The 25,055-nt window shown below is 41.8% G+C and overlaps 1 protein-coding gene across 2 annotated transcripts in view; it reads right to left on the minus strand.

The window, feature by feature from the left end:
• SPRED2 (sprouty related EVH1 domain containing 2) overlaps positions 1–25,055 on the minus strand; it is a 112,262-nt gene that overhangs the window by 36,108 nt on the left and 51,099 nt on the right. Inside the window, exon 1 of one of the 2 annotated variants that reach the window (XM_019438401.2) lies at positions 16,486–16,633. The exons of the other annotated variant lie outside the window; for it this stretch is intronic. Within the exon in view, the coding sequence (XP_019293946.1) occupies positions 16,486–16,502 (17 nt within the window). The 5' untranslated portion in view covers positions 16,503–16,633. Of the gene's footprint in view, positions 1–16,485; positions 16,634–25,055 lie in introns of those variants that run through there. 2 annotated transcript variants of the gene reach the window in all.

Consider the following 25,055-nt stretch of genomic DNA (forward strand, 5'->3'; position numbering starts at 1 on the left):
GCGTATGAGCCACAATAGCTTAACTGGGACAGGATAAAGATTAACAAGAAAACTAAATTTAATAAGCACTTGTTTTCTATCGTCAATCCATCCATCTCAGGATTCAAACCCATATTCCTTTAGATCGAAGACATCAGGAACATTTGATAACATTTGTGTAGATTAGTTACATGCAAACAATTTGAGAATATACCTTCCCCCCCACCCTGCCCCATTTATTCTAGAAAAATGAAGGATCCCCAGGATTTGTAATTCTCTAGTATGAAACACAGCTTTCTCAGATCTTCTGGGAGTATGCTATGGGTTCATCCCAATAGGAAACGGCCAAGGCGAGTAACTGAAACTCTACACACCTCTTGTGAAAACATGCTGTTTACTTTTTTTGTGTTGCAGCTGTGTGTTCTCCCTTCCTTTGAGGAGATTAAGTAAACACGAAAAAGGGAAGTTTGCGTTATATTGGTGCCATAAACTCATTTCCAAAGAGTATTCATTTATTAGAGACTAAAAACAATACCTCACCCGTTGGCTTCTAGTCTACAGGGGCTGTTCATTTTGGCCTTTGCTCGCAGCCTGCAGCATCCTCTTTCTTGCCCTAATTCCTCTTGTGGCCCTTCTCAAGAGCACAGACTTGTCTGATGGGGTGTGTGTATGTTGGGAGCAAGGGAACAGAACGCCCAGCAGCCCATCTCCTCTGGCAACAACCCCATCAGCCAGCATTAACCGAGGCATCTGGCTATTTAAAACAAGGCAGGGGATAAAGTGTTGCACTAAAAGCTGTGAAGGATGTCTGGATAATCCAGCTGCAGGGCCACTTGCCAACTGCTTCCTATCTGTGGTGTATTTATGTTACTCAGGCACTTCACCCCACCCAGAACAGAAATGACAGTGAACTCTACTACCACAAAGGTATAAAGGAGGAAGACTCCCTTCCCACCTTCCCCTCTCTCTTTCTGGAAAGAATCAAACAACATGTTTAAGCCATATGTTGGGTTTGTTTGGGGGAGGATGGAACAGGAAGGGCAAGGGCAGATTCGTTTTTTAATGTGCACAGAAAATAGTGGTGGTATGCTTAAGAATTTCAAAAAGTGCTATTATTGTCAAAAATAACACAATTTTAAGAAAATGCTTCTGCAAGCAGCAACCGCTAAACCAGTATAACTGATTAGGAACTGGTGAAGTTCCACACGTGGATCCAAACACCAACTGAATGGAATCCTAGTGTCTGACCTTGAGCTAAACTGCCCCCAAAGACTCAGTGTCCTTACATATGGGATTTGACTACCATTACCCAAACATTACCATATTCTTTCGGTGTATTATGAGTAAAAGTGGCTTTTATGAATTGAACTGGAGATCTGCCATTTAAATGTGGTTTCTTTAAGGAAAAAGCTTTGCATTCCCAACATATGGGCTTAGCTGTAAAAATAAGACTTGTCCTGTGATCACTCCATGTGCAAAAGAGGTAGGTGATATCCTACGGTAGGATGGGGAAGCAGGGTAAGAACAATTCCAAAACTAGATTTTTATGGGGGGGTGCTGATGCACAGCAAGCTTTAGATCTCCAGCTTTTGTGTTGTAAGCTCTCTCCAGATTCAAAGTGGACCCTGTGTGGACCTTGTTACAGAAGTAAACAAGGTAAACAAAGGAACTATAGGAAAGGGTGATGAGGCAGCATTCAGAGCCACACAAGTCCAGCAGTGCCTTGACCTTCTCAGTAGCCAAAGAATCCTCTAGTGCAGCTTCAGATTCTCTCATTTGCAAAAAGCAGAGATGGGATGTCCTGAGGGTTAAAAGTAGTGCTAGAGGTCAAGTGCTTGATACAGACAAGTTTGGTAAGTTGTAGCCATCATCATTATTTTTGCTGAAAGCCTGACTTTGATTACAAAAAAAGGTCCTTTAAAGACCAGCTCCCCTGGCCACTAAGAGTGGGTTTCCAGACTGCCTGCCTTTTTCAGCTATCAGACAGCAGAGGAGCGGGCCGTCAGGCTCTTGACAACAGAAGAAAATCCAAAACGGACCATCAGCAATTATCAATGCAAATCAGATTTATAAAGACCTAGTATGAGCCTACATTTCAGGCACACCTGTAGCGGAAAATAATTCCATCTGCCATCTGTGAATTGGCCCTGTGCTCCCACCCCTCCCCCACGCAGCTCCAGAGATGGAGACTGGAACTTTTATGTACCCCCCCCCCCCCACTTCCCGGCCCCCTCCTCACGGCCAGCCTTCATCTGATTACAGGGCTCCTATATCTCTCCATTATGCTAAACATTACAGCTAACTTCCTCCCTGCGCTCTTTTCCACCCTTTACTACTTCACCAGACCTTGAGAGGGATTAACCAAGATCCTAGCCTCTCAGGCTCCCTCTTCTACCTGGCACAACCACTGGCCGCCAGCTGAGCCAAATATAACACAAGTCCTCCAGGGGAGCCAGGCACACTCTTTACTGCATTTGTATCCTGCACCCCACTCCACCAGTCACCGTCGTGCCTACAGATTTACAAAGTCTGACTTCATTATTACATACGTATATCAAGTTTTGTATGTATGTAGAACACAGAGTGTATATGAAATATGTGTCTAGTCATTGAAAAAAAAAAAGAATCAACAAAGTATTTCAGAATCAAATGCATTCAAAAGCCAGATATTGGTCCTATTCTATTTAAGCAGGTTTCGTGAGTGGCTCTTTCATGAAACATCAACTACTTAAGATTTTTTTTTTTTTTTTTTTTTACAGGGGACTGGTCTCGTTTTATAAATGTGTATGTTCCAAAATTATTGGCAAGGAAGTTATACATAATGTAGGTTTGTGCTGGGTGGTAACAAGATGTTCAGCTCTGTTCCAGCCACTAAAGGTAGGACACTTGCTCTGCCCACTTACAGGTCTGCCTAAATGTGTACTGCTTGTACAGTTAGGCCATTATAGAAAACAGCGGTAAGAAAAGCCCACTGAAGAAGCTCAATCTGGCAGCAGCCAATTCTGGCAAAGGCACCAGCTCTCCTCTCAAATGCTGACGAGCAGGCACTATGAAGCATAGAAGGAATTTCCTGAACATCAAATGTTTGCTCATAAAGAGAGCCTTTTGGGTGATGGTGGTAGTAGGTACTCGTCTTAACAATGACTAGCGATAGTCTTCACCCAGGAACCAACAGACTGAAACCCAGGGGTCCTGTGGGAGACGGAGAGAGGGTGGGCGGGTGGGGGGTCTGGGTATGGGGCTGGGGATAGGTTTTCCTCCTTTACTAGGTGTGGGCTCAGAATCCTTGAGTGAAAATAGGAGAAAATGTTTTAGGAACCCCCAGTATAGTCTTGCATCATAAGGCAGTGAGTTCTGCTGTACACAAGGTCACTAGAGCCCTCCATGTCCAAGCCCTACCCTCACCCAGAGGGGGAGATGTGGGACACGTCCATTCTCATCCTCAGATGCCACGCATAAACCCAGCATCTTTGTTGTTTATGCTACCTAGCTACACTGAAGCATATAAATAGACCCACTCACCCACACACCGTTTCTTCTGCACACAACACAAAGGGTAGCTTTTTCCACTATTGTGAAGGACACTGCCAGCAAGACTGGTATTTGAAATAGGAATGATTGCTACATTTGGTAGTATTTAAAAAATTATTTTTTAATGTTTATTTCTTTTTGAGACAGAGACAGAGTGCGAGTCAGGGCAGGGCAGAGAAAGAGGGAGGCACAGAATCTGAAGCAGGCCCAGGCTCTGAGCTGTCAGTACAGAGCCTGATGCAGGTCCAAACTCATGAACCATGAGATGTCATGACCTGAGCCGAAGTCAGCAGCTCAACTGACTGAGCCACCCAGGCGCCCCTTTTCTATTGGAATTTTATTTAAAAAAAAAAACAACAAAAAACTCCTTTAGAAAAACTACCACAAACTCGTAGTTTATAAGCCAGTGATTCTAGGATTCAAAATAAATACCCATACGCTGTTTACCAAGGAGTGCTGATTTAGCCTGCTATGTGCCTCTATAGTGTCTTCCTTTAAGTTACAATTCACTGTAAATAGACACATCTTCTAATCTTAAGTACTGCTTTACACTTTCCGGCCATAAGAGCCAGAGCAGCACGTGCACTGAACATTCTGGCACATTCTCTCTCACATGGGGCCAAGGCACCTGCCCTGTGGATGTCCTCGGGAATGGACGTTCTGCAGGGCTGGCTCAAGTGGAGGGTACTGGGCAGTGTGCCATTCACCACTCTGCTCCCTCTTTCTTCGCTGCTGTGTCCTGTGACCCACAATAGCCAAGAAAAGGAAATGAAGCAAAGACAAAAAGGAACAAAGATCAGGACTGGAAGTTAAACTCATAAGCTTTACGGAGGCTTCAAGAGGCCTTTGAGGAAATAGTTGAGGAAATACCAGAGGCAATTAGGGATCCTCTGACGTCCTTGCAGCCTGGGAGCACTGACCTGGGAGCACTACTGACACTTCTAACGCGCCGGAGAAATCTACGGCTGGCCAAGGCAAGTCAGAGCTTCCGTGCCCCTACCTGGGTGATAGCTTCAATTCTAGGGGCAAGCCTTCATGGCCTGTGAACAGAAGGTGGCGGTGCCCATAGCAGTGTGTGGGCATGCTAGCCATTACTTTTGTGAGTCTCCTGCTCAGCAAGGTTTACAGAGTTATATTAAACTCACTCCACTGGACTGTGTGCAAAATGAAGTTTTTCATTTCACCTCTGACTTTTATCGCCTGTAGTCTGAACAAGCATAAATCTTCCACAGGAAAAGAGTGATTCCGCTGGATTCTACTTATACTCGCAGGGTTTTTTTTTTTTTTTTCCTACCGTAAAAATCTTTTGATTTTACTTATTTAACATATCAAATGTCTTAGGGATAGAATTGTAGTTTTTTAAAGAAAACAAAACTTTCCCTCCCAACATTTCAATTCAGCACTTAAATTCAGAAGCCACAAGAATGCTAAATATATACTATCCATGATGATGAGCTGTCTTATAGCTGGGGCACAATAAAGATAAGGCGTTGGGGCTGTTCTGCTAATATATAACCTCAAACCCTAACACGGAGCAGTTTTAAACCCGGATAATGAAGTGCTTGCTGAAGGAAATCTTAACTTCAGCACTCGAAAAGGCGATCTTAGAAGTCGTATCTAAGACAGATTTTTTTAAATGGCTCTTTGGCAACCCTCCCTGTGTCGACAGAACTTTCCTGAGCAAGTACCTCTTGGGGTGAGGAATGCACGTAACTAGAAGAAAGGGCCCAATGAGGTCAAGCTTGAAGCAATGGGGCAGGACAGGCTTGGTAGTTTATTGTGGGGCGGGTGCATTATCAGTGAAGAAAGGAATCATTTTTCTTAAAATTTGAAAACTATTTGCTCTAATCCCTACTAATAGCAGAAATCCTAATTTCTCTACCCTAGGGGAAATTAGGGAACTGGAGACTCCTGGGCATGAGCCCTTAAGTCCTAGGGTGGGTTTCCTGGTCAACCAATTGGGACCTCTGTATCCTTATATGTCAAGTATCTATACAGTGGGTAATTAATTACCTTAATAGCAGGCTGTGGAATACACTTTAAATTATTTGAGTTTTAAAACACTGGTTTTAGGACATTAAACAACAACAACAAAAGTAAATATAATTTTAAATAAAAAACTATAATTCCATGGAATTCAACAAAATCAAAACCATCTTTTTTTTTTTTTTTTTTGAAAAGATTTCTTCTGTAAAACTTAGCATCAAATGATTCTCTGCCCTGTCACAAGTGAAGATTATACTAGCACAGGGGGATAACTCACATTGAGACTCTTGTTTTCCAGGCATATCAATACCAGACAAGGCTTCCAAACCCAACTGGACATGTCACCAGTTGGCCTCCTCTCCTCAACCTGTGCACCTAGGAATCTCATCCACTGTACCCAGTTACCGAAGTAACAAGATAACACGTACATGGGTATGTGTGTGTTCTATTTTAACATTAATTCTATCACACATCATGCACAGGTTCTTAAACGGTTAAGTTAACGTGGGAATTTCAGGGTCAGACAAAACATTTTAGCCAATTACGGTAAGATTTTAACACAATAGTTCACCTAATGTTCTGGACATCTATTGAAGATTTCGCAGTTTTTGTCAAAAATCACCCGAGAAGGACAACTCTTGGACGTGGGTAAATTACTTAAAGAAAATTTATTCAACCCAAAATAGAATGAATCTACTTCTTACAGACTGGAAGTTTCTATACTGAAGGGCTGAATTTCTGGGTGATCACCCAGTGTGAAACGGGGGTGAGGGAGGCCTGGGAGGCGAGAGGCCCAAGTCTGAATCTAGGTTTATGATTTTACTTTTATTGTCGGCTGCTTTGCTGAGCCCGGAGTTCAGTGGAGTTCATAATTAATCAAGATCAAAGGATTGCCAGCTTAAAACAAACAAAACAACCCACCCCTGAAGAATCCTTTCTTCTTCTCCTACTTTTTAGTCTGAAAGCAAGAATTTTCTTTGAATTTCCCTGTTTTACACACCCTTCCGAAAGTGGTATTTACAATCCACATTTAAACCCCCAAAGGCCAGCTAATGGAAATGTTCGATTACTACAGAAAATGAACTCTCACCACATGAAAGTACACACGTAATAGAAAAACTGGCACTTCAAAACACAAATGGCAGAGGGAGTTGTTTAAAGTTAATAATCTCCAATTCAGGTCTTTAAATTGCAGCCCTTGAACTTCCAAGTCCGACTTTCTCAGAATATCTTTGGTTGCTTTCTCACTGAATTGGAGAAAAGAAAGGAAGAGTGGACCTAATGATCGGCATGCTGAAATGTTTAGGGAGAAATGCAGTAGTATCTGCAACCAGTTGGAAATACATTAAAAAAATAACACGGAGTCTTGGATGGAGGGATGGACAGATACATACATGTGTGACAGAGCAAGAGCAGTAACATGCTAGTTGCAGACAGGATATAGTGAGTGTTGGTACACTTGTTTCAACTTTTCTCAACAACTGAAAACTTTCATAAAGATGATGAGAGAGAACATTCATAGTGCTCTACTATTCTAAATGGCGATCAACACTAAATCAGAAGTTGCTGATAATGGTACTAAAGTCAGGTTACCCCTCCTCACGCAGTCCAGCTCACACTTCCCACTTTTTACTTGCCACTCCCCACCCCGCCCGCCCTAAAACAAACCCCGTGCTGAAAAGGTCAGGAAATTACTTTACCAAACTATGTTTGTTGCTACCAGTTCTAAATCTACAAAATCCTCTATGAGCCAGTCCTTAATAAAACCTGCTCTCACACAAAAGAAGGTGATAATTTAGCCCACAAGGAGGAAAGGAAGTCAGCATGTGGAGCTAACAATATGCTGGCTAGATTTTAAGAGCCTCCCTGCTTCTGTCCCCGACAGATCTATTGGACAAGGATGCCCTTTCAGGCGGCAAGAATTACCAATTCATTTATTCCCTTTCTTCTAGGATTCTGCCACCTGCTTCGACAGAGATGAAGAGCTTAACACACAAAGAAAGAAAGAAACAAAGTACACGCAAGGCATCTGTTCTCCCCGAAGAATTCTGGATCTCTTCCTTTCCCAGGTAGAGCTCAGGGTACAGGTGGGCCTACAGGTGGAGTTTAGGTCTTCAATCAGGATTAGCAAAGAGCCACACAAGTAAGTTAGAGATACACTTTTTTAAGCTAGAAAAAAAAAATAATCACAGAAACCATCTACTAGACCCCTCACTTAGAAAAATTGTAATTCAGACAGGAGAAGGGACTTGTTCAAGGTCACTGGCATTGGGAACAAATACAGGACTAAGATCTCATCTCTGTAAACAGCCCCTTCCCCCACTTTTTAAAGAGAGGTTCTATGTTGTGGCAAAGATTTCCCACATCTAACTTAGGTGATCTAGAGGATATAAGTTATTCTCATAGGTCTCTTCAAGCTTAATGTATAGGCAACTGATTGTTGGAGAACTAGAGGAGGTATCGCTAATAACACAGCCACATGAAAAAAATGGCACCGCTGGGGAGTGGGGCTTGGAAGTCCTCCTTGGCTTGGCAACACTTCCCAGCAGCAGAAGCAATCTTCATTTTCAGATGGCCAGTCTAGCTAGTTTCCTAGGTCAGCAGACATGACCTCTACTGCACATCTTCTTCTCCTTTTTGGGTGAGACACCCCAGACTCTAAAATCTGAGAGTGAGCCTCGGTTTCTTCATATGTAAAATGAGGGGTAAGGGTCCAATGACCTTTGAGGTCCCTTTTCAACTTCGGCCCCCGTTTTAACTTTTGTGGTTGTTTCTTTTTAAAGGGCCTTAAAGTCCTTCAGCTCTGCCAGAGGGCTTAAGCAAACTTAAGCCACCCAAATATTCTACAAAAGCAGATCAGAAATCATGCAGCAGTAAAATGCAACCGAAAATATATTTTGATTTGGGGGAGAAAAAAAAACCCTCCAACTACAAAGACCTGAAACCACAACAAACTAACAGATACGTTCTCTCGTTCTCTCGGTACAAGTATTATTATACAATTATAAGGTTCCCAGGAGCAAAATGGGTCTATCAAAGTATTTCTAAAAAACATGAAAATGATGAAAATTGTTTCAAGAAGTTTAGTAAGACCTTTGAATAACGTAGGCACGATGCAGCCATCTAGCTGGGTTTACGCATCCACAAACATGAGATTCCCTTTAGCCACATGGAAAAAAATCCCCAAGACATATTTATAGACCAAATGCAGGCAAAGAGAAGAGGGATGTACTCCCTTTCTCCCAAATAGTTCATCCTCTATGTTTTATCAACTGACTCAAGACAGATGTTCCAGTACCAAATCTTCATTACCTTCAGAGAGAAAGGGAAAAAAGGTTAGGAAAAGGTAATGAATCAACTGCCTAACTTAAAAATGGGGAGAGATATTTATTACAGACTTTTGATAAAGCAACTCTGTGCACTTCAAGCTTCATGTTTGGTCCAGGCTCCTTCGAGGTCACAAATGAGTTCTGATCTAAAAATTTTCTTGTAAATCAGTTTTTTGAAACTGGAATGTACTTTTCCCATAGGAAAAACCAAAACCGGTTGAGCACCAGGATTTCCAATCTAGTCCGTGACAGCCTCATCAATTCCTAAAATACCTGAATCATAGTTATATTCCCAAATGGTTTTGATTGCCTCCTAAGAGTGTCCTTAAATAGAAGCTTCATTCCCAGGGCACATGGGTGGCACAATCAGTTAACCATCGGACTCCTGATCTCGACTCAAGTCATAATCTCAAGGTTCATAAGCTCAAGCCCCATATCCGGCTCTGCGCTGATGGTGCAGAGCCTGCTTGGGATTCTGTCTCTCCTCTCTGACATTCCCCCACTTGTGATCTCTCTCTCTCTCTCAAAATAAATAAATAAACTTAAAAGAATAAAAAGAAAAAGAAAAAACGAAGCCTCATTCCCGACCTTCAGTGGGACTGGCCAGTTCTATTTAGTTCTGGAGCTAAAAGGGTTCCTGTCTGGGTATGGGCTAGGGGAGAAAGGGTAAGCAAGGAGGAACCCCCAAACTTCTGATTTAGGCTTCATCAGGGACCCCTGGAATTTGGCACCACTGGACCCTGACCAGCCCTAAAAAGGGCCAACTTGATGATCGTCTGCTAATAACATTGAGAAATCTTTCACTTAAGCAAGCAAGCACACAAACCAAAAGGAAAGCACTTAAGTTAACCAAGCTCCTAATGACTGGTTTAAATGCAAATATAACAAGCGTATCAGTATCAACACTATAGTTTAGGAATTCCAAATTAGGTGTTACTGGGGAAACTGCTCTTTCCTTCCATGGTGGCAGCGACTGTTGCTGAACAATCAGAAGGGCGGGGACAAAGCAAGTTTCAGGCTCACAGGATGATCATGCAGCATTAGATTCTTGACTAGTTCTTCACCACAACAGAGACAGGATTTGACCTACGAAGGCAATTTCCTTCCGAGTTATTACAAAACAGCTGTCCACTCAGTACATGTGCTTCTATTAAGTTACTCTCCTGCCATAAAAGAACGGGGCAAAAAAGGAGAATGCCAACACCAACTAGCTGCCAAGCTTGCTCACAGTTTAACCAAGTATTCTTAAAATATTATTTCATTTATGGGAGAATATTCTAGTTTCATTTCAAAAAGAACTTCCAGGGAACACTAGAGCTGTCCCCACATGACAAAGTCTACCAGCTTGTGGAAGGACTAGAAACTTTTATTACAAGACTCACAATCTTCACAGATAACTGAGACCTTTGGAGGCTAAGCTGTTGAACCGGGCTTCCCTGACCATCACCAACATGCATATTCCACGGAGCCCAACCAGGTGGTAGGTCATGCATTCAGTGGTGGCTGAAGACTACTGCCTGAGGCAGGGCAACCAAGTGGACACGGCCAACCACCCAGAAAGCTTTACTGACAAAGTGGCGGTCTGTAGGGCCAAGCTGATGTAATTACGCTACCTTGAAGTCATGCTGTCACTCTTGGCTGCCATTTAATATCGGAAGAAAGAATAAAAGGGCCCCTGTCTTAATGTCATTCAAGAGGAACTACTCACAGCTCGTTTCATTCACCAGTGTGCTTCAGCAACCTCCTAGGACTAAGCTCATCTCTAGGAAAGTCACGATCCCCAAAGGCACTGCACATACACCATCCCAGACCAAAAATTGCTACCTACCCAACGATTTCCTACAGCGAGTAACTTGGCATATGGAAGCTCTTGTGTAAACTGAAAAGGCTGGATAAACATAAGGTGACATGACACAATGGCACTTTTTCTTGTGTGTTTGCATATACAGGATTAACTAACACTGAAAGTCAATTCTTTTCTCAAAAGGTAATTAATTTCACACCTATGTTCACTGCAGCATTATTCACAACAGCCAAGAGGCAGAAATAACCTAAATGTCCATCAAGGGATGAATGGATAAAAAAATGCAGTATATATACATAAATTATTTTTCAGATTAAAAAAAAGAAATCTTGCCATTTGCTACAACATGGTTGAACCATGAGGGCATTATACTAAGGGAAATCAAGCCAGTCACAAAAATATAAATACTGTCTGATTCCACTTTCTAAAGTAGTCAAACTCATAGAAACAGAAAGTAGAATGGGGACTGTCGAGGTCTAGGATAAGGGAGGAATGGGGAGTCGTTTAATGGGTGTAGTTTCAGTTTTGCAGGATGAGAAAGTTCTGGAGATTGGTTGCGCAACAAAGTGCATAATTAACACAAATGTACCATATACTAAAAATGGCTAAAATGGTCAGTTTTATTTATTTGGCCTTTAAAAACATTATTTATTTATTTATTTGGCCATTTGAAAAAAAAAAAAGACAACTAATTTGAGAAACAAAAAGGGGACACTCGAAATAAGTATACTCAGGAAGGACCCCAAATGCAGGAATTTGGGGCTTTGGCTGAGGAACATTTCTGTAGTCCTTAAGAAGTAAGGACTTAAGAAGTAAGTCCTTAAGAAGTAAGGACATTAACACTTAAAAATAAAAACAAAACAGGGGCGCCTGGCTGGCTCAGTCAGTGGAGCATGCGACTCTTGCTCTCGGGGTTGTAAATTCAAGCCCCCCATTGGGTGTAGAGATTACTTAAAAATCTTTAAAACAAAACAAACAACCCACAAAACTCCCCCCTAATTATCAAGACAGCATATGTCCATTGTGCAAACTATATACATCGCTAAAGACCTTCTCAAGGTAACTATAAAAGGAAAATCTTATGCCTCAAATATAAATGTAAATGTGGCCTATGCTTTTTTCTTTTGTATACAAGACAAATCACATATATGAAAAACACAAACCTTTCCTTTGTAATTGGTTTCACTGATAAAAATGGCTTTTCTTACAAAATCACATCAAAGAACAGGAGAAAGTTAAATGTAATAGACTTTCCCCTAATTGTTAGCTCTAACAAACTCCCCTCATCCTTGCCCAATTAGATTTGAATAGAATGCGTATCATGTTTACAACAGAAGTGACAGAATCCCCCCAAAATATTTTATATGGTGAGTCCCTTTTCCTCTGTTCAAAACCTTAACCTCTGTTTCAAAGATTACTAAAACACACACACACACACACACACACACACACACACAATCACAAAGATTCTCTAGTGGTTCCATTTCTTCAACATGGGGGTTAGTGATGTTTTTTAATATTTCTCAAAACAGAAAAAAGGGGCTGTTTTATTTTTCTTTGGAACAAGTTCCTGCCAGATTTTGCACATTGCAGCTCTTTGGCGATGTGATGAGAACACACGCCCACCCACAGCCACAAATTCTGCTCTTCACCCTTCCCAAGCAGCCCTTATGACACATGCTGTCTGCGCTCTGTTTCATGGAATTCAAGAGGCCCAGTCAAACAGCAGGCCTCATGGGGCAATGGCAAGGGCAGGCAACCCATCTCTTTCATTGGATGGGTACAAGTAACATGTGTTTAAAAGAAAACCACAAAAAAGCCAAACCCAGCTTGGACACCTCCAATCTGAAAAATCTTTGCATCTGCATGACTTAATAATACTGAAAGCCGAAAGTCATCTCTTGGGTTGAAATCTGGACAGAGAAAGCTGGATTGCTGCGACTCTGGGCATGCTGAGCTCTAAATGAAGGCAATGTAGCTAACTCCCCGTGCTGCTCTCAGAGTGCACAGCAAGGAAGGTAGAGTTGTTGTCACGTAAGCCAAAAGCTCTTTCAGGAAAGGCTGAAGTGCCAGCCTGGTCTCAAGCATCTGCTTTCTCTATGGAGATCATTAATTACAAAGAAATGCTGGTGATTAAGAATCCAGCTGGGAATGGGCATGGCTTCTGTACTGCCCCACAGTACCCGAAAGACAACCTGGGCACAGATGTCAATGCAAACAAGCTGTCAGCAAACATACTTGGAAGAATGCTCAGGACTAATGAAAGTTGATGCTGATTTGCTAACAGAGTGTTCATTCACTCCATTTATGTGTCCTTAAGAGTGGGGTTTATGTCCTACGAAGGCTGGTCCTTGCGTGTCTCTGGCTTTTCTGAGATACAACAGGAAAGTTGTTATTTCTAGATAATGACACGAGATTTATCTACAAGTGCTAGTAATCCCACCCACTACGTAGGCAGATTGACCATAAACCCCGGATGTGGGGAGGGCAGTTTAACAGATCAGTGGGAAATGGACACCAGGCAATGGACAGGTTCAGCTCTCCCCCCGGGGGCCATAGTTATTGCCACTCATCCATAAATCATCCACTTGTACAGCAAGAAAAGATCATAAACTCACTCAACAGGTCTCTTGAAATACAAGTATTTTTAAATGTTGATAGATAATCTACAGTGATTTTATTTTATTTTATTTTTTAGTATTCTCTATACCCAACATGGGACTTGAACTCACATCACCTAGATCAAGAGTCCCATGCTCTTCTGAGTGAACCAGCCAGCCGCCCCAACCTATAGTGATTTTATTTAAAATAAATAGTGATTTATTTAAAATAAATCTGTTTTTATTAAACGGTCACTGAATTCATCATAGTTTTGAGTCATTAAATATAATTTTAATAGATGCTAAACAGGGAGGGGTCTCCAACTCTCAAAGACAGGGAAAAACGGTCCTTGATGTTTTCTAACCTGTTCTAATACAATATCCTGAACGCTCTAAGCTTTGAGGATTCAAACGCGCTCCCTGACTGCCATTCCTCTCAAGGAAGAAAGCAAAAAAATAAGTAAACAAATAAGTCATTTGTCTGAGGTTGTCACTCTATTTGGCTCAAAAAAGAAGGCCACCAAAACTATCGAATGAATTTTTTTATTAGGGCAGCTCTTTCTCGATACCCATCCAAGAAGAGTTAGATTTTGAAAGACCAAAAGGGAATAGCTAAAAGTTGCTTCTACATGGAGCAATTAATGGCTCCAGATTATAGACTCCAGTAGATGTATGAATAAAAGAAAGCCCAAGAGGAATCTATTGCCAGTAATGATGAATCCCCACTGAAGAGGGAATGAAATCAAGGACAGGGCTGGGCCCAGATCACAGGCATTTTTTTTCATTTAACACCACCCAGCACATAGCTCTGAAATAGGCAGCATCTCACTCAGTACCTACTGATCACTTCCAAGTTGAATGACAGGAGATCCTTGGTACTGGCCATGGCTCTGGATTCCTTTTCTTTTAAAAAAAAAAAAAAAAATTTTTTTTAACGTTTTTTAATTTATTTTTTGAGACAGGGAGAGACAGAGCATGAACAGGGGAGGGTCAGAGAGAGGGAGACACAGAATCTGAAACAGGCTCCGGGCTCTGACTTGTCAGCACAGAGCCCGAAGCGGGGCTTGAACTCACGGACCGTGAGATCATGACCTGAGCCGAAGTCGGCTGCGTAACCGACTGAGCCACCCTGGATTCCTTTTCCCTCAAAAGGCAAAGAAGGAATCTAAAGACGGCTCATGGTGCCTAGCAGCACAGGGGCCTCTGGGAGCAGTGGCCATATCCCTAGGGGGGATTGTCGTTGCTGAATCAGTCATCAAGATGCCCTGAACAAAAGTCATGCTGCCCTAAAATTATTTGGAAAGGACCTGGGTGAGTCTCAACTACACAAATCACAGGGAAAGCAAGACATTTTCACTGAAAATGCCATACATCAAGAACTTTAGATGAAATGTTTTTATATGCCTGCCTGGAACCATTTTCTGTAGCACTTAAGGGGAAAAAATGATATAATGGAACCTAAGATTTCAGGGAAATCAGAGCAAACAACCTATGCTGCCTTTAATTCATATTTTGAAATCACAGTATTCTTCTGATGACTTTTGACAAAATGAAACTTGAACTGATGGCACCCAGCAAAGCAGCATGAGGGGACATCATCTACTAGAAGATCACAAAATTCAGGTTTTAGTTCAGGCTAACATTTTCAAAGTAGTTTTTCTCCTAAAACTTAAAAAAAAAAAAAAACAAACAGTTAATGAGAAGGAATAAAAAGAAGGTTTACTTTGAAACTGAAGTATTTTTTTAATACCACCAAATGCTATTATTAAATATGCGCTATATATGCATGTATACACATACACATATAAAAATAAGCACTACAGATGTGGGCAGGAAAATTCTTAGCAAAACCCCCACATATTTCAAATACTGTTCCTCTTCATTATTGTCCTCTACCATAATTAGCATGTTACAGCATAACAGGTGGCTTTCATTTATAGAATGCAAAATTAATGAAATTTGGAGATGGTCCTGTCTCCAAAAACAAACTGGCCATCCTAAAAAAAAAAAAAGGGCACCTCTTAATCTACAGAACAGAAACAAACAAACTCCCTTCAGGCTGGCTTTCCATATTATCTGCATTTCTGAATGTATTTAAATAGGCCAAATTAATACATTTACGGACAGTTTAGAATACATGTACCTCAAGGAACAGAAGTCATTATTATGGGCTTTACAAGAAAGGGGAAGAGAGACAAAGACTGCCTACTTTTCCAGCTCGGTAAGCCTTGATCTGTTTAATGCTCTCTCTGAGTGATAACAGAAATTACCCCATAGACAAGGCTGCTCCACAAATACTAAACCTTAGGCAAATTTGTGCACAGTTGTGTTTTAAGTCCCGACCCAGCCATTCTGGACAGACCCACCAGAAAAGCAGAAATAGCACTACTATAAACTAACTATATCATCTGTCCCTAACAAGTAGGACACAAAAAGTATTTTTTAAAAATATGAGGAGACACTGAATGGACTGTCAACACACAGAGGAATGTTTAATATACTCAAATAAACAAGATCTGTGCCTTAACGAGTCGGGCATGGTTTAAATTTAGTGAGTGAAGAAAGAGAGAAGGTCAGACAGGCAACACAGCTTCCCAATTATGCAGAACAATCCTTCAGATCATGTGAAAGCTATAATTAAATGTTGTTACCAAACCCCCACTACCCTTTCTCCCACCTAGTAAAGTTAATGCATGAATTCAGTATGAGCAAATTATGATTTGCAAAAATTAGACATATTCCCTCTGTAGGGGGAATAAAGCTTTCTTGCATTAAGTCATGTATCTTGGGGGTAAGAAAAAGCATAGTACTGAAAATAAATCCAACATAATAGACACAATAGTTACTATTAGACCACATCCTTTAGCTCACCTTTGCTTTTTCTTTCCTTTTTAAAATTTATTTATTAAAGTTGTAAACCACCCACCCAAAAGGTGTATCACCTCTGTAAGCCGTTTCCTGGGCAGCATCTTTTAAACTCAGGGCTGAGTTTCTCTGAATATCTAAGGAGAAATTTGTTTTCAGAGAGGGAGATGAGTGGACAAGACCTCTGTGTCCATCCAAAGACCAGTGGTAACGTCTCTGTCTTTGCATGTGAATACACACACACACACACACACACACACACACACACACACACCCTTCAGTTCCTTCCAATTAGAATAATTTTCCCCCTTAAAAAATGTCAAATTATCGGAAAGGTTAGGCAGAAGAGAACAAGGAGAAAATAAAGTTCATGTAAACAGTAAGCACATACCTGCCGGGTGATGCCATTTCCTCTACATTGTAGAGCCCAAGTGCTGGATATTAGCATTATTGCTACTATAAAGCTTCCGATAAAAATGGATTGTCTCTTGCGGACCTGAGAACCAGCTGGCTGCCTGAAAAGTGGTTTCCCCCATATATGATTCAGTCTCCTTGACAAATATACTGCATCGTACTGGATGAGTCATCCGAGGGTTAGTCCGCATTTTATAGGCCTGTTGTGTCATTACTCACATTCAACATCCTGCTTCTCAAAAGTGGAAGCTGGAAGCCTGACAGCTGACAGATGCTTTTTCCAATTAAAATATTGTTTAAAAAAATTCCTGTAAGTTATTATTATCAATCATTGATGATACTGTGAAATGCCCAGGAAGCAAATGGCACAGCTCAATACCTGCGATTACAGACGTAGAACCACAAGTGCAAATTGCTTACCCGCCCCATCTCCAATCCAAATAATTTTGTTCACAGGTAAGAGCAAGGATCCCCTTCTTTTAAGATATCCATAAATTAGTATTGGCATGGACTCTGTTGATTCTCACGTTGCAAGGTGACCTAGTCGCAGGAGCTCTATAAAAACTAGATCTCAAAATTTTGGTCCTGGTTAATTTTGCCAAGTGGGACAAGTGGGACAATGGCATTGGATTTATGAAATGTCTACTTCTTAGAGAAAACATGGTAGGGATGAAATGATGTGATATCTGGGATTTGTTATGAGTATTTTAGCCAAAAAGGGGAGGGTAATGAAATGTGATAAAATCTTGATCATTGCTGCATCTGTAGTAAGTAATATAGGGACTGACTTTATTATTCTCTGTTCTTTTGAGTATCTAAAAACTTTCGTCATAAAACGTTTTAACAACTAAAGAAAAAATTTTTTCTCTCCCTATGGTCTAATGTGTATCCAGACAAGGCACTTTTCCAGTTAGGTGTGAACATACTATATGTGTGAATGGTGCCCATTCACACAGTGCAACCAGTGACCATGGGCGTGGGAGCTTCCAGGTTGAAGGTAGTACACGCGAGTCCAAAGGCCACTGTGAGGGCTGCATCCACCCGCTGAACAAATGCCTGGTGCTCTCTCCTCCCAAGACTATCTGGTGGTGTTCCTTATGCTTCCTTTGGGGACACAAGCTCCAGCCTCATTCGTGAGCTCGGTGTTGACACTGAGGTGACTACTTCGAGCCTCCTTATATGGTTTTGGAAATACTCCATGAGAGGTTACATTACATCACATCCACAGTCCCCTTACACCAACACATCTCTTTGTAAGGTAGCAGTGTTCGCTTGACTCACTTTATGTGCAAACTGGGCTATACTTAAACCATCTGAAGGAGGAAGACAGCTTTGATTTCATGGCTGCAAAAAAAACCAGATATGGAAGCACCAATGTATGCTAAATAAAAGCACTACTGAAACTAGATGTCATTTAAGAAATCGTCCTTGTTGATATGTTATGAAAGTGTGACAAGTCGCCACAGGACACTTAAAATATAGAGGTCCTATGAAACCCTAGGACCTCTTGACTCCTCCCTTTAGTTCTGAAACTAAAGGACAGGAGAGTGTCTGGTCCAGGCTTCCATCTCAGCTAACGGCCAAGGCCAGTCCTCAAAGAACACTGCCCAAGTGGACTAAAAACACGCAGCAAATGGTTGTGATGGTCCCCATACACATCAAGTGACAACCTCACAAATCCGAACTGTGTGTGGGTCTGAACTGAAGCCTAAGGAATATCAAACTGTTCCCTTGCAATTTAATGAAAACCTTTCACACACTGGCAAAGCGGGATTTGCCTTCATGCAACAGGTAGAAATGGGGGGGGATTAAGCTTCTAGCCTAATTTGAGTTTCTGTAAGTATTTTCAAGAAATGAATGTATAGTTCATTAAAGAACTTGTAACTGAAATTTAACTAAAAACACAAAAGTAATGGCAATAATAATGTGTACATGTACACACACACACACACACACACAGAATGAGAAAATACCAATTACGGTAAAATGTTAACAAATGGGGAATTGGATTAGGAGAGTCCGTCATACTACTCTTACAACTCTTCTGTGAGGATGAAATACTTCAAAATAAAGTCAAACACATACACAAAAAGAAAGAGAATATATGACCCCTGTTTAAAAAAAATCTTGGACTGTAAAGGAAATTTACCAAAATGTAATAAACATTAGGAAATGCCTCTGGGTTAAGATTTCTCAAAGGGTGTTCCTTGTAAACAATTTTATAAGAGGATCCAAAAACAAAAGAAAACAACCAAACAAACATTTTGAGAACACTACATACTATATCCTCGAGAATACTGTTTGTTTAGTCTTGCATTTCATAACTTATTTGACCACAGGAACCCCTTCCCCCATTACCATCCCTTTAACCTGAAGAAAGCACTTTGGGAAACACTGCTGTAGGTGATGGGATATAGGATATTGGATATGGGATACGGGATTCCCTCCCACCTCCCAATCTTCTTACTCTAAGCTTTCTTCAGAACACACCTTACTTATTATAACAACAAAAGACATCCCAACTTGGTTTCTGCCATCTTTTTTTTTTAAGTTTATTTATTTTGAGAGAGAGAGAGAGAGAGAGAGAGCGAGCACACAGTGTGAGCCAGAAAGGGGCAAAGAGAGAGGAAGAGAGAAAATCCCAAGCAGATTCTGCATTGTCAGAGTGGGGGCTGATGCAGGGCTCCAACTCAGGAACCCAGGAAGTGAGATTATGACCCGGCCTGAAACCAAGAGTACGACTAAGCCACCCAGGTGCCCCGCTTTCTGCCATCTTTAATGAACATTTCTATTTGGTCAACTTGCACGTAAATGACCATCACCAGTCAGAAACAACTTGCAGGATGCGATATCCAGTCTCCCCTGACCACATTAGCTCGGCATACCTCCACTGGTAACCGAGGAGCCTGCCCCCATGTGTACAGCGGGCTGACAGCTCATGTCAGTGTTGGCGTTAAGAGGCAAATGGCCCCAGGTGAGGCCGTCCCAAGGGGCAGTAGCTTGCTCCAGGCCCAGCTCCATCTCTACATTTTCAGAGCACTAGATCTTGGAACCTCAAAACCAGTGTGGATGCCACTGGCGTGAGATCCCCAGGCCTACTCATCTCCCATGACCCTTGGGTATTACAAAGCAAAACTAGCCAGGAAGCATAGCAGAACTTGCCTTCCAATTCATTATAACTTGTTAATGGACTCCTCTAAAATTTTTGCCATGTATTAATTTATACAAGAGTTTTTAGCAATAATCTGTTTGCATGTTTTGGGCTTTTAGGGGAAGATGGGGAGAAGCCAAAGTCCAAATACTGGCTAATGGCAAGATCTAAAGGCAAATATGGATATCATGATGTTATCTAAGGCTGTCCTGTGCAGTGGTAAAAGAGCATGAAACTGGAGTCAAGCTAACTTAGTTCAAAATCCAGCCTGGCCCTTACTTATGTTATTTACCTTCTCTAAGCCTCTGCACTTATTTGTCGGTAAAATGGGTATAATATTATTAATGACTTCACAGAATTGTTCTGAATGTGATAAATGTGATCACTCACAACAAGTACTTAGCATAAGTCCTGGCCACATACAGAGTACTCATTAATTTATGCAAACAACAATGATGAGGATGTTTGTAAGTTTTATAATTTAGACTGGCAAGAGTGGGCAAATTATGACCAGCCACCACACTGGTCTGTTTACGTATTGTCTATGGCTGCTTTACAGCCACAAAGGCACAGCTCAACAGTTTTGACAGAAACCTCATGGTCCCCAAGGCCAAAAATATTTACTAACTAGACCTTCAAAGAAATTTGCCAACCTTGGTGATCAACAGTTGAGTGGATAAAGAAATCACTGGGTTTTTCCCTATAGAAGTTTTGGTCACTGGTCCTTTATTGTTTAATATGTCTCAATTTAGAAACCAGACACACAAGCGTATTTAGGGTGATTTGGTCCACATGAGCTGAGCTCATGCTCTCTCCTTGCACTGGAAAACACATACCACAGTGTTCTGTCTCGTGTTTGGAGGGGAAATCTGGAGGGCCTGAGGCTGCCTGTTGGGTCTTTTCCACCTCCGCTCCTTCCCGAATGGCCCACTCAGAGGATGACCTCCCTCTTTCAGAGTCCAGCTGATGTGTGCGAGCCCACAGCCATGCCTCCCCTCCCCCAAGTCACATCTGTACATTATGTCAAAACCACATGTGTCCCCAGAGCTTGAAGAGGTGAAAGATGATCTGAAAGAGGCATTCAGGAAAGTGAGCAAACAGAAATGAAGGATGCTTTCAAGAGGGCTGGACAGCCACGGGCAGGATTAATACAACTCAAGGGGCCTTCAGAAATGAGGGCTGCCATAACATCATCATCGCCTACAAGAACCCAGTAAAGAGACTGAGGGCCAACCCAGAAAAATGAAGAACACGCCTTACTCAGATGCAGGTCCCAAGACACGTCCCTGTATCCAAGAATGCCGCCTATGTTCTCTGGCAAGAAAACTTGTTTATTTGGGGAAAATGAGCCCATTGCATTAATGGATAAGGCAGGTGAGGGGAGTCCTGGGGACTGGTCTCCGGGAGAGGAAATTTGAACAAAAGAAACCATTCTAGCTACATTCAGTTAGCTTTCTTATAAAAAAATTCTTAGCCAGCTGTTCAGACAGAGATGAAATCTGAGGTATATCCAGATACACAGGCTCTCTGGTGGCCACTTGTTGTTGCCTTACTGGCAAATATCAACTTGTTTACAAAGTCAATCCAATAGAAAATTGCATATGTTAAATACCAAAGTGAATTTGGCATTCACAGCTGGGGCTGTTCAAGAAACGGAAGGGGTAATGGGTAAGGGTCATTAAGGAATCTACTCCTGAAATCATTGTTGCACTATATGCTAACTTGGATGTAAATTTAAAAATATATAAATTTAAAAAAAGGGGGGGGAGTCAGATAATTTTTTTTAACTTTTTTTTTTTTTTAACGTTTATTCATTCTTGACAGAGCATGAGTGGGGGAGGGGCAGAGAGGGAGACACAGAATCAGAAGCAGGCTCCAGGCTCTAAGCCCTCAGCACAGAGCCTGACACAGGGCTCGAACCATGAATTGTGAGATCATGACCTGAGTCGAAGTCGAACACTTAACAGACTGGGCCACCTAGACGCCCCAGATAATTTCTATTGTTACCTGAGAGCAGGATTTCAGAGATGTATGCACAGTGACAAATCTTACTTGAGACCAAGCCAGTTTTCAGCCACGTTCCTTAAAATGTAACTGGCTGGCACAGGGGTAAAATAAGGCTCTTTCCAAAGCTCACGGTTACTGTGGGGATGTTCAGCTTGGTTAGAGCCAGAAGACCTACACTGATAACATGCACATGAGCTATTATGCTAAGCAAAATTTTTTTTTTTTTTTTTTTTAAGATAAGAGACTCTATGAAGTGAGGACCTTTCAGTGCTAGGCTTGTGTACCTGGCAAGATTTCTTTAAAGAAAAGTGAATGGAACTCACATTCACCCAGTGCCCACTTGGTGTGGGGTATTCCATACGGTTATATCAACACACCCACAAATTTTGTGCCTGGCCTGTGTGGAGGAAAAACAGGGGAGCTGAACTACTAGGCCAATTTACTCTAGAGAGTCTGAATTTCTCCAGCATAAGATGTTACACAAACAGGGCAAACTGATAAAAGTGGAAGAAGGAATCCAAACTGGATCAGAAACATGGGAAAGTTACTCCAGGAAATTAGGGAAGGAGCCAAGGGCTTGATGAGCAAGGATTCCAGGGCCTTCAGAAATGAGGGCTGCCATAACATCATCATTGCCAACAAGAACCCAGTAAAGAGACTGAGGGCCAACCCAGAAAAATGAAGAACTCGTCTTCCTTGTTAGCCCTTCAGGCTTGGAGAGCAAACAGGGCAAGAGGGCCTGGCCTCAGACACATGGGCTGCAGAGAGAAACCAAACCAAGATCTGGGGTGGAATTTTAAGCTCAAGGGTGGGAGGGGGCGGAGAGAAAATAGGGAGTGTCCAATGGGTGACCAGTTAGTGTATTTAACGTTTGCCACGCTGAAGGGTAAGGTCTATGTTTGAAATCTGCTTAAGGGTTGGATAGCTTCATTCCTCGAGTGATCCTCGCACCATGAGGATCACTGCACAGACTGAGTGTGCCGAACCCCAATCTGCCACCAGCCTGGCCCAGTCCACTCTGTTGTTTCCCTAACTTCAGGCCACAATTAGGTCGGAAGCTGCTGAAAGGCTGTGTAATCTAGGAGCAGTCTTAAATCTACCGCTTACCGTGATGTTGGCTACAAAAAACTTATCCAAGACAGCGGTAGCGTCCTCGCTAAGCAAACCTTCCATGTGGAAGCCACCTCTGTCAGATGGCTATACAGCTGTTAAGTTGTGGAAATGGAAGTCTCTTCTGAGAACACTCAACGATCCTCTGTAATTGTTCACCTATGTAAATAGCACACATAACTGGAGGTAGAAACCCTGCAAATTCACTCTGTTGGGGGGCAACAGTTTGGGCCTGGCTTCACCACTAGTTCTGTGCCTTTGGGCACAGCTGCTTTTCTTGCTGCCTCAATTTCCCTTGCCTGGAAAATGTAGGGCTTAAACTGGCCCAGGCCTCGAACCTCCAGAATTCTACAAGGCATAGATTGGTAACACCTACATGAGAAAACCTACTAATACAAGTAAGTGGACAGGGAACAGAGAGAAGTGGAAAGAAAGCTGGCAGTGCTGGCAGATCAAGACCAAAGGACTTGGGGTAAAGCTACGATCTGACCCTGGATCTAAGAGGCCAGCCTAAACTAACACACCAGTTTAAAAGGATGCGGATCTCACCCCAAAGCTAGAACTGTCTTTTCTTTACAAACAACATTGGTCAACAATGGCAGCTAATGTCAACATTGGCTATGGCTTTATCATATGCAAGCAATGAGCCTTGCAATTTCACAGGGCTTTTATCCTAAACAGAGACCACAGATAGGAAATGGAGTCTCTTCTCTGTCTTCATGGCAAGCAATGCCACAATTACAGCATTTTGTTGTGACTTGCACGTCCCCTTTGCTTTTGGACCTGAGACTCTCAAAAAAAGATGGTCTTCTTTTTCACTTTTGTAGCTCAGTGGCTGACAAATGGTAAACCCTTGGTAGACCTGAGTCTCTTTCATTTCATTCAACGAACATAGATTAACCTTTATTGGCTTAAATAGGGGTGGAGATGAAAATTATATAGAGGGAGGAAATAACAGAAAGGTGGCAGCAAACTTTTGTAATGTGTATTATTCTTCATGATAAAACGTGCTAAGTTCACTGTAGAATACTGAGAAAATGCAAAGGAAAACATTCACCTGAAATGACACGTAAGTGGTAGAATTTAAGAGCATTTTAGGCATCCACAGTTATGTGATACATATTTGCTAGTTTAACGTATTCTTTCTCACTGTCTGAACCCCATTAAAAATAATTGGAAAATATTTCCCTATTTTTCTATTTGTTCATTTCTGATAAAAACAAAAGGTATATAAGACTTAACAAGATTTTTTTAGTTCTTTAATTCAACACTGCAGGGGGGCAAATAAATAATTTACAGGTTTCACATCTTATGGACATTAGATATTAACTAAATAACTACAACAGCAGCCTAGAATCCTAAAATGAACCGTAGGAGATAGCTAATTCTAGACTAATCACAGTTGACATATGAGGAAACTATTTCTTGCTCAATTTTAGTTGTAGGAGCCAGAACGGGGCTCACAACTTTTGACTCTGAGTCTACATTACTGACCTAGCTAAAACCAAAATCATCCCTCAACTCTGTCACACTGTTAACTTTTGGTTTCTGAAAGGCTAATCAGAGATGATTCCAGAGCAAGAGAAGTAGATGACAGTGTCCAGAGTACTTACCTGCTCTAGAATTCCCAGCTTGCCCGGTTAAATAAATCATCAAAAGGGAAGCCAAAGCTACTGATTACTCTGAAAATTGTTTCTGACTTTGCCATACACAGTTTAGTTATATCAGAAATTTAAAAAATGGACCAATGAATCAGAGTTAGGGCTCGCCAGTCAACAGAGAACAAGCTATCAGATAAGGCTTACAGATCACTGACTTCAGCACCACCTTCCTCCCCATGGTTCACCTGAATTCTACATAGGGAAGGCACAGCTGGTGAGCATCCACCTTGTTTCAAGGATCTTCCCCTCTCAGGAATCCCCAAGGGTGGTCATAATAAAACCTGCTGAGAGAGGAGAGGAAAGGGGAGAATCCGCAGTATCTCACCAAGTGCTCTCTGTGGTAGTTAAGAAGTGCCTTGCAGAGGAATCTCATATACACATAGTTAACTTTCCAAATTCAGCCAGAGAACAGAAGCCAGAGTCTGAGTACATTTAAAGAGAGATGAGGCTCTTCCTCTCCAAGAACATGTACCCCGGAGTTGGTCAAGATTTGGGGACCATGTGCTTCTCTTGGTCTGTTGCTACCCTTGATAGGACCCTGGCATTTAAAGATGAAGTACACATTCATCTTTCAACATGGACTGAGAATGTTAGCCAGCTACCTCATTTAGTGCTCCA

Source organism: Panthera pardus, unplaced genomic scaffold (genome assembly GCF_024362965.1).
Source record: "Panthera pardus isolate Hobbes unplaced genomic scaffold, ASM2436296v1 HiC_scaffold_25, whole genome shotgun sequence".
Lineage (NCBI taxonomy): Eukaryota > Metazoa > Chordata > Mammalia > Carnivora > Felidae > Panthera > Panthera pardus.